Source organism: Tamandua tetradactyla, chromosome 6 (assembly GCF_023851605.1).
Source record: "Tamandua tetradactyla isolate mTamTet1 chromosome 6, mTamTet1.pri, whole genome shotgun sequence".
Classification (NCBI taxonomy): domain Eukaryota; kingdom Metazoa; phylum Chordata; class Mammalia; order Pilosa; family Myrmecophagidae; genus Tamandua; species Tamandua tetradactyla.
In genome coordinates, this window is record NC_135332.1 from 39,149,612 (window position 1) to 39,160,751 (window position 11,140).

General features: G+C 39.6%; 1 protein-coding gene across 1 annotated transcript; it reads left to right on the forward strand.

Annotated features, from left to right (window-relative positions):
• The first annotated feature begins 3,237 nt into the window (after window positions 1-3,237).
• On the forward strand, window positions 3,238-4,173 carry OR4D2 (olfactory receptor family 4 subfamily D member 2). Its single transcript, XM_077163076.1, has one exon. The coding sequence runs from the start codon at window positions 3,238-3,240 to the stop codon at window positions 4,171-4,173; it is 936 nt and encodes a 311-aa protein (XP_077019191.1).
• Window positions 4,174-11,140: the final 6,967 nt, after the last annotated feature.

The following is an 11,140-nucleotide window of genomic DNA, read 5'->3' on the forward strand; positions in this document are numbered from 1 at the left end:
CAATCTTGTATTAAGGGGAGTAATAGCTTACATTTAAAAAATGCTAGCACATTACATATAGCATGAGTGGAACTGGATATTGATGGGATTCAACCTTGAGGTCTGGTTGGCTTTTGCCAACCAGGTTTACAAAGTATTCAATTTCCACTGGAGTACACCAAAATTTTCCCATCATGACTTTGCCTGAGTAAAGATTAATTCTGTTAAAAGGGGGAGGATAGAAAGAGGAAGGAAGGTGAAAGCAGTGATCTTGTTGACTCTATGAGTGAGACCTGTTTTTTGTATTGACCAGCATTTGGGACAGTTCTCAAAATGTGGTCCCTGCAGCATCAATATCAGCATTATCTTAGAACATGTTAAAAATGCAGATTATTGGTCTTACCCCTGACCTTCTGAATTGAAAGTCTGGGACTGGGACTCAGTAACTGTCTTTTAACAAGCACTCCAGGTATTTGTAATGCATGAGCAAGACTGCGAGAAACGCTTCTCTAAGAAATGTGGTCTTCTAAAACTCCCGGAGTATTTCTTTTGAAGATAGTCTTGTCTTTTTGGATCTTGGCCTGCTAATCCTACACTGCATGAATCTCTAAAGTTTTCAAAATCCCTGGTGTTGGTCCCAAGGCAGACCTCTCAAATACTATGTGTTTTGAGACATTTAAACACTTTTTAACAACTCCCATTGCTCCCTTGCCTCCAGCGGCAGTCAGTCCACCTCTTCTTCCTGAGCCCAGTCCAAGAGTTTCTCCCAAAGGATATTCTCTTCTCCCCTAGGACAATACCCACTGTACTGTACTTGAGGTGTAGGCAGGGGCAAGGACACGGTGAAGCTGCAGGGAGAGGAGCTCCAAGAAGATGTAAAACCTGAAGCTTCTTTCCCCATCTGGGCTTGAAAGAAGGCGAAACTAAAGGTTTCCTCATCTGCAGATGGGTCAGCATAAAGAAGGATCTTGCAAAACTTGCTGGAGGGTGGTTAGGAATAAACACATTACATAGACTTGAGGTTAATAAGCCTGAAATGTGAAGAGAGCATTGGCAAGTAATGGGGGGGGGGGGGGGGGACTGTGCTGCTAAAAACAGCTGCCTCAGTTTACATGTAAAAACCCAGGCTTTTAACAACAAAACATAGAATTGGCCCTATGATTGAGAGGAAGGATACTCAGAACAAAGGATAAGGAAAATCACTTAAAGATTCTCCTTAATTTTCTGTGATTTTCCAGTGCTTCTTAGGAGTTTGAGTTTAATGCTGTGGGCACTGGAAGATCACATAATTACCTACTTAATGCATTAAATTGGCAAACATTTTTGAAACACTTTTATGTCAGTCACTGTACTAAGTATTGGAGCTAAGTTACTGAATTTGCAGTTTGGGAGGGAGGCAACAGAAAAAATATGAATTAAAAATGCTGTCAGAGAGGTATTTATAAGTGTCGTAGGAACAAAGAGAAATGAGGAATCAATTCTGCATGTGAGAAATGGAAAAGGAGTCACAGAGGAGGAGACATCAGGGTGCCTCTCCAGGTGCAGAAGGTGGTAAAAGGTATTTCAGGAAAGAATTGCCAAAAGATATGGAAATATCCAGATATACGGCATGTGTGAGAAGCTATGAATTTCTTGATCAGCAATTGGCTCCTGGGTGGCAGGGAGGCTGATTACAAAGGTAGATGGAGACTGCATTTTATAACTTTGTGAGAAATGATGGCTGGGGGCAGGGAGGGGTTGCATGCACATATGTAAGTATGTTTTTTACTCTGAATTGTTCCACAAAGTAATTCAGATGGCTTCTTAGGAGTTTGAGTTATACGCTGTGGGCCCTGGACAACCACTAAAAGGTTATGTATGGGATGAACATGATGAGATCTGAGTTTATAAAGGTCTCATTGATAGGTATGTAGAATATGGACTGAAATGGAAGCAGAAGAATGAGATTAGAATGATCTCTAATAGATAAAAAAATGGCAACATTCTAGGTGAGAGAGGATGGAAGCTTGAGACAAAAGAGAGGCAGGGAGTGGGAGTGGAGAGCTCACTTAGCCCCTCACCCCTTCCCTCTCCATCTCTTTCCCTTCATCTTCTTCTCCACCGTTGGTCTTATTCCCACCCACCCTAAACCTTTCCATTTCTCCTTCCTCCATTCATTCTATTCTTCCACCTCTCTTCCTTTTAATTCCCTTTATTCCTCCATCTATTTCCATTTCTTTTCCTTCAACATCTTCCTTTCTTTTCTAGTCTTGGATTCAGCAATACCTTTTAAAGTTGCCTGCCCATTCTGAAAAGCTCTGAGTCTCCTTCATATAATGTTCATTATCTATTTCTTAATCTAATGAATCCCCTTCTCTGCTCTCCTTCTGTCTCAACATACACACCGCTGGCCTTGCCCAGTGAGGGACTAACTACATTAAGAGGGGGGCAGCAACCGAATGGCCCAATGTCCATCTGTGTCCAGAGGCTGCCCGGAATTAAGTGCGCATCTTATACCTATTCACTCAACCACCAGTCAACACCACATACTTACTGATGCTGACTATGGTTAAGGACTGGCACTGTGGGACACAGCTAAATGGTGAGATCCAAACCTCTGCCTCTAGGAGCTTATGAGTGAACTGTGGAGGAAAAAAGCATAGGCACATGCAAACTTCATTAACATTGAGATGTGTAAATGTTATTTGAAAAATCATTGGTACAAACTATTTCTGGAGCCTGGAAGAAGGGAGGATGGCTTTAGAGTAGCATACTTCAGAGAGGAGGGTGGGTGATTGCTGTTACTGATGCAGACACTGATTTAGTAACTTTATATGTGTCATTCTATTTAAGCCCAGGGACAATTCTTTATGGGAAGCATTTTTATTCCCACTTTAGAGATGTAGAAACTGAGAACCAGAGAGATTAAATAACATACTCAAGATCAAATTGCTGAAAATGCAAGACCTGATATTTGAGCCAAGGTCTGTCTGACTCAAAGTGTTTTTCCACCACATTACACTGAATCTTTGGAAGGTAGGTTACATCTACTTCTGGATGGCTTTAAATAACTCATGAATGTATATTCCAGCACTCAACTTGTAAACTTCCTAAGCACTGGACAATTAATCAGCATCTGGTAATATGGTCTGCGCATGAGAATGCCCATCATCTGCCCCTGGACAACTTAGCTCTGAGCCCCTGAGCTCAAAAAGTAAAGGTAGCAACTTCAGGCATCTACATCTGATTTATATTCTTACGGCATGTGGAGAAGACACCATGCAACCAGGGAACCTCACTTGGGTATCAGAATTTGTCTTCCTAGGACTCTCACAGACTCAGGAGCTCCAGCTTTTCCTGTTCCTATTGTTCCTGTTTGTCTATGTTACCACTGTCATGGGAAATCTTCTCATCATGGTCACAGTGACTTCTGACTTTCGACTCCACACACCCATGTACTTTCTGCTAAGAAACTTGGCTATCTTAGACCTCTGTTTCTCCTCAGTCACTGCTCCAAAGATGCTGGTGGATTTCCTCTCTGAGAGCAAGACCATCTCCTACCAGGGCTGCATGGCCCAGCTCTTCTTCTTCCACTTCCTCGGAGGTGCCATGATCTTCTCCCTCTCAGTGATGGCCTATGACCGCCTCATTGCCATCTCCCGACCCCTCCACTATGTCACCATCATGAACACTCAGCTGTGTGTGGGGCTGGTGGTGACTGCTTGGACTGTAGGTTTTGTCCATTCCATTTCCCAGCTGGCCCTCATGCTCCCACTGCCTTTCTGTGGCCCCAACATTCTGGATAACTTCTACTGTGATATTCCACAAGTACTGAATCTTGCCTGCACTGACACCTCCCTCCTGGAGCTCCTCATGATCTTCAACAGTGGGATGTTGGATGTCATCTGGTTCTTTATCCTCCTGATCTCCTACTTGGTTATCCTGGTGGTGTTGAGGTCCCACCCAGGGGAGGCGAGGAGGAAAGCAGCATCCACTTGCACCACCCACATCATTGTGGTGTCTATGATCTTCATCCCAAGTATTTACCTCTACGCCCGACCCTTTACCTCCTTCCCCATGGATAAAGCTGTGTCCATCAGTCACACAGTCATGACCCCCATGCTCAACCCCATGATCTACACCCTGAGGAACCAGGAGATGCAGGCAGCAGTGAAGAGATTAGGGAGATACTCGCTGATGTGTAAAAAGGAGTGATAATGGGTAGGTCATCTCTTTTTGTCTTTGTTTTCCCATTTGTACAGTGGAGAAAGAACTGCTATATCTGCAGTCATGGTAGCTTGTGGGATGTGTTTTGAGGATGGCAGGAAAAGTGAATGACTTTTGAGACTAAGCAATTCACTCAGTTTTTTTAGGAAAGACATCATACTTTTGCTCGTGATGTACAGTTATAACACTATTGCATCAATAAAAAGTGTATACATGTTTCCAGGAAACTACACCCTACTTTTCCTTTTGAGACTAAGCAATTCACTCAGTTTTTTTAGGAAAGACATCATACTTTTGCTCGTGATGTACAGTTATAACACTCTTGCATCAATAAAAAGTGTTTACATGCTACCAGGAAACCACACCCTACTTTTCCTTCCTTTCTGGTGGACAGTTTCCTCTGATGGAAAGGACTTTTTCCTATAAAACCATTTCTATTTTCTGTATTTTGTCTTCTGTTTCCAATACTACCTTTTGGTCTGAATCTGCAGTATTGGAGAAAGCATGAGATTTGGAGTATGAGGCCTACGGGGTCCTTACCAAACTAGTGATAGGCCTACCTATCACTTACCAAACTAGTCACCTTGAATGAGCCACCTAATTCTTTTAGCATCATGGCTTCTTCCTCACCAAAGTGATTTAAAATAACGTCTACCTCAAATTTCTCACAGGTTATAAGAATCAAATTTTAAAATTGTGTGAAATCATTGACTAAACCATATAAAATTTCTTCCAATGCTTTTTCAATGCTTTTATTTTCTTTCCAAATTTGGAATTATTATAAATGCCCATATTTTTCCTCTTTATATTTTTAAATGTTACAAACAAAAGAGTTTGTGCAAAAATACATGTAATTTATAAAATATTCTATTATTATATATGAAAAGTTATATATATACTACCCAATTCAAGAACCTGAAGTTACCAATAACTTACATTCACCTATTTGGTCCTTCCCATTGCATTCACCCTGACCCAAAAAATCATTTTCTTCAACTTTGTGTTTATCATTCCATTACTTGCAAAAATAGCTTCATCACATTTGTACATAAATAGTACATTGCTCAGTTTTTGCTTGTTTTGATCTTTATAAAAATATCATGCTGTATGTAATATTCTAGGATTTGCTTTTTTCACTCAAAATTATGTTTCTAAGTTCTATTTGGCTGTAGTTTGTTCATTTTATTGCTGTATAAGATTACATTGTGCAAATGTGCTTATTTGGATTGCTTCCAATTTTTTCTATTGCAAACAGTGGTATTTTTAAAATATATATTTTTATTCAATGTTATCCCATAGTTGTGTAGTCATCACCATGATCATTCTTTAGAACATTTGCATCACTCCAGAAAAAAAGAAATAAGAAAAAGAAGCAACCCACACATCCCATATCCCTTACCTCCTTCTCATTGACCACGAATATTGCAATATACCCCCCTTTTTTTTTACCACTTATCCCCCCCCCGTTATTTATTTATTTTTTTGCCCTTAGTTTTTTACTCATCTGTCCATACCCTAGATAAAGGGAGCATTAGCCACTAGGTTTTCACGATCTCATTGTAAAAGCTATAGAGTTATACAATCATTTTCAAGAATCAAGGCTACTAGAACACAGCTCAACAGCCTCAGATACTTCCCTCCAGCCACTCCAATACACCACAAACTAAAATGGGACGTCTGTAAAATACATAAGAATAACCTCCAGGATAACCACTCAACTCTGAAATTTCTGTCTTCCACCTTTGGTCAAGAAGGCTTTCTCAATCCCATGATGCTGGCTTCCAGCTTGTCCAGTCATGTCCAACCTTGCCAGGGAGCGTTACACCCCTGAGAGTCATGTCTCATGGAACGGGGAGAGTAGTGAATTCACCTGCCAAATTGGCTTAGAGAGAGGGGCCATATTTGAGCAACAAAAGAGGTTCTCTGGGGGGTGTGACTTAGGCATAATTATAAGTAGGCTTAGCTGCTTCTTTGCAAGGATAAGTTTCATAGGCACAAGCCCCAAGATTGAGGTCTTAGCCTATTGAATTAATTGCCTGCTACTGGTGAGAATATCAGGAATTCTCCAGTTGGGGAAGTTTAATATTTCCTCCTTTCTCCCTCGTCCCCCAAGGGGACTTTGCAAATACTTTTTTATTCTCTGCACAAATTACTCTGGGATGTATTGGGACATCACGCTAACGTGGACAAATCAACAGCTCTCATGCCCTATTCAAGATTCCATTTAATTGTGGTGTCCAAATAAACTGACACAAAATATAATTTTTGCACCAAATAAACATCTCTTCCTTTGGTCTCACACAGAAGTTGAAGTTTTAAAATATAGACCATATCATCCTTTACCCTGTATTCTGATTTACCTTAGTCCCATCCAGATTAGCTTCATTCATGTATCTCTAGTTGAAATCTGATCACTTTTTCAACTTTTTAAAACAGTCGCTGAATGGGGTAATGCTAACTTTCATAGCTTCAGAGCTCTAACTCTGAATCTCAGGTGTTACACAAATAACCAAAGTTTCTGGAATGACCAGGTTATACACAAATAGCTCAATATCCCAAAATTTGGAAAAAAACAGTTACAACTTTGGAATAAATGTAACTGCTGTAAGAGCTTACAATCTAGGAATCTTTACAATAGACTTCAGCCTGATAACCCATGCTCTCAACTTCAATTCTACGGTTTTGTATAATATAGTTAGTCTACATGGGTAAGGCATGATAATATTTGTCCTGTCCTCAAGGTTTATTCATGTAGTTGCATGCCTCACAACTTTATTCCTTCTTGTAGCCACTCAGCATCTGTTATATGTATACACCAGCGTTCTCCCTTCCGTTCCTCAGTCGATGTGCCCTTAAACCACCTCCATCTATTGTGACTTGTGAACACTGCTACCATAAACACCAGTGTGCAAATGTCCGTTTGTGTGCCCACTCTCAGTTCCTCCAGGTGTATACCTAGCAACGGGGTTGCAGGATCATATGGCACCCCCATCCTAGTCTCCTGTGGAACTACAACACTGCCCTCCAAGGGGCTGCACCTCTTAGCTTCCCTACCAATAGTGAATATGTAAGTCTCTCTCTCTCCACATTTTCTCTAGCATGTGTATCTCTCTGTTAAATTGTTTTAACTTTTTTAATTGTATAGTATAACATACATATAAAGCAAAGAAATAAAAAAGCAATAGTTTTCAAAGCACTCTTTAACAAGTGGTTACAGGACAGATCCCAGAGTTTGTCATGGGCTACCATACAATCCTCTCAGATTTTTCCTTCTAGCTGCTCCAGAATATAGGAGGAAAGAGGGCTTAAATACTCTTTTATCATCACAATCAACATTTTTTCTTTCTATTTTTGTGAAAAATAATATGTATATATATATATATAAAGCTATAAATTTCAAAGCATAGTACCACAATTAGTTGTAGATCATATTTCAGAGTTTGACATGCGTTACAATTCCACAATTTTAGGTTTTTGCTTCTAGCTGCTCTAAAATATGGGAGACTAAAAGAGATATCAATTTAATGATTCAGCATTCATATTCATTTGTTAAGTCCTTTCTTCCCTGTATAACTCCACCATCACCTTTGATGTTTCCACCCCTCTCTTTAGGGGTGTTTGGGTTATGGTCATTCTAAATTCTTCATATTGTAAGGGTCTGCCACTAATAACTCTGTTCATTTTTAAACAGTTTTATTCTCACATCATACAATCCAACCCAAGTAAAAAAATCAATGAAAGAAAGGTTTATTTTGTCTGGAATATAAATTTTCTTTTTTTTAAACTTTTTTTATAAATTAAAAAAAATTAACAAACAAAGCATTTAGATATCATTCCATTCTACATATACAATCAGTAATTCTTAATATCATCACATAGTTGCATATTCATCGTTTCTTAGTACATTTGCATCAATTTAGAAAAAGAAATAAAAAGACAACAGAAAAAGAAATAAAATGATAATAGAGACAAAAAAGACTATACATACCATACCCCTTACCCCTCGCTTTCATTTACCACTAGCATTTCAAACTGAATTTATTTTAACATTTGTTCTCCCTATTATTTATTTTTATTCCATATGTTCTACTCTTCTGTTGATATAGTAGCTAAAAGGAGCATCAGACATAAGGTTTTCACATTCACAGAGTCTCATTGTGAAAGCTATATCATTGTTCAATCATCATCAAGAAACATGGCTACTGGAACACAGCACTACATTTTCAGGCAATTCCCTCTAGCCTCTCCACTACATCTTGAACAACAAGGTGATATCTACTTAATGCATAAGGATAACCTCCAAGATAACCTCTCAACTCTGTTTGGAATCTCTCAGCCATTGATACTTTGTCTCATTTTACTCTTCCCCCTTTTGGTCGAGAAGGTTCTCTCAATCCCTTTACGTTAATTCTCAGCTCATTCTAGGGTTTTTCTCAGTCCCTTGATGCTGAGTCTCAGCTCATTCCAGGATCTGTGCCCCATGTTGCCAGGAAGGTCCACACCCCTGGGAGTCATGTCCCATGCAGAGAGGGGGAGGGTGTGATGAGACTGCTGGTTGTGTTGGCTGGAGAGAGAGGCCACATCTGAGCAACAAAAGAGGCTCTCTTGGGGGTGACTCTTAGGCCTAAATTTTAAGTAGACTTGACCTATCCTTCGTGGGGTTAAGTTTCATGTGAACAAACCCCAAGCCTGGGGGCTCTGCCTATAGCTTTGGTTGTCCACATTGCTTGTGAGAGTATAAAGAATTCAACTTGGGGAAGTTGAATTTCTCCCCATTCTCACCATTCCCCGAAGGGGGCTTGCAAATACTTTTCCAGTCACTGATCAAATCATTCTGGGATTCATCGGGGGATCACTCTGGACAAACCAACAAAATCTCATGTGCTACCTGAGATTCCAAGTACTTATGACATTCAATCAAACTATCTACATGAGTTATATTAGGAAATGCTCTAGTCAAAATCTAAATTTTGTAACAAATAAACATTTTTTGCTTTAGTCTCACACATAAGGTGACATTTTAAAGTATTAGTTATCATCTATTTTCAGCACCCTGCAATAATGACATTCCTTTGCTCTTCTTCATGCAAAAACATTTTTAAAATTTGTACATTGCACATTTCACTATTATTATATACTCTAGGCATTCCTAGATTATACCATCTCGATCTTTAACATCTATCTTTCTTTCTGATTTCATTTATGTCCCCAGCCCTCCTCCCTCTATCATTCTCACATGCAGCTTCATTCAGTGTTTTAACATAATTACATTACAGTTAGGTAGTGTTGTGCTGTCCATTTCTGAGTTTTTGTATCCAGTCCTGTTGCACAGTCTGTATCCCTTCAGCTCCAATTACCCACTATCTTACCCTATTTCTATCTCCTGATGGTCTCTATTACCAACGACAAATGGAATATAAATTTTCTTTAGCACATAATCTAACTCAACCTGTCTGGATAGATCATTTAAACAATCGAAACACAGGGAGCCCAGAATAAGAATGAGGGCCTTTAATCCAGTATCACTTAATGTAATGCCTTGATATATCCTGGAGTATATTAAGCAGATAATCAAAAACTATTGGTAAAGTTCGTTGAGAGATGGGAGGGAAAAAAAAAAACTTTTCCACCAGGGAAACCCCTGATATAGTGTCAAACATTAGGAACACCCAAATTAATAGGCCAAGCTCTTGATCTTGAGCCTTGCTCTTGTGAAGCTTATGTATTGTGCTGGTTTGAAATGATGTATGTCCCCTAGAAAAGCCATGTTTTAATCTAAATCCAATTTCATAAAGGCAAAATAATCCCTATTCAATACTGTATGTTTGAAACTATAATCAGATCATCTCCCTAAAGATGTGATTTAATCAAGAGGGGTTGTTAAACTGGATTAGGTGACAACATGTCTCCACCCATTTGGGTGGGTCTTGATAAGTTTCTGGGATCCTATAAAAGAGGAAACATTTTGGAGAATGGAGGAGATTCAGAGAGAGCAGAGAATGCTGCAGTACCATGAAGCACAGAATCCATCAGCCAGCACTTTAGAGATGAAGAAGGAAAATACCTCCAAGGGAACTTCATGAAATAGGAAGCCAGGAGAGAAAGCTAGCAGATGATGCTGTGCTCACCATGAGCCTTTCCAGATGAGAGAGAAACCATGACTGTGTTCGGCATGTGCCTTCTCGGATGAGAGAGAGACCGTGAACTTCATCGGCCTTCTTGAACCAAGGTATCTTGGATACCTTTGATTGGACTTTTCTATAGACTTGCTTTAATTTGGACATTTTCTTGGCCTTTGAACTGTTAACTAGCAATTTATTAAATTCTGGTATATTGCATTCTGGCAGCTAGCAAACTAGAACATGTATATAGCAGAGAAATTTATTCTACCTGTAAGTATGCCTAAGAGTTATTCCAGAGGATCTCTTTTGTTGCACAGATGTGGTATCTCACTTGCTAAGTTCAATCTGCAAGTGAAATCATTGTCCTCCCCCCTATGTGGGACATGACATCCAAGAATAAAAGTCTCCCTGGCGGCATGGGAGAAGACTCCAGGGATGAATCTGGCCCTGGTACCTTGGGATCAACAATACCATCTTGACCAAAAGGGGAAAAGAAGGTATCAGTGGCTAAGAGAGTTCAAAAAAAGTTGAAAAGTTGCTCTTATTCTTACACATGCTTCAGTTAGACATTGCTACCTATCATAACTTGTCAAACACCAACCAAAACCATTCCTGCCAATACTAAAGAACACCTAGTAGTTATATAAGATTCTACAAAGGTTCCATGCACTAGGGTAACTCTCCAGAAACCTGCAACCTCTAGATGTGTCCCTGGACCAAATAAGTCCTGAAATGCAGAGAGGCCAGCCTCTCCAGAACATCAACTAGTTCCATTCCCCTATCCCATATATCAATAACCCTTTCCAACATGAAAAAGTTAGAATGGGCATAGC

What these genes read in the sequence shown, in the direction of transcription:
- OR4D2 (XM_077163076.1), top strand. Translation starts at nt 3,238, where the DNA reads ATGCAACCAGGGAACCTCACTTGGGTATCAGAATTTGTCTTCCTAGGA.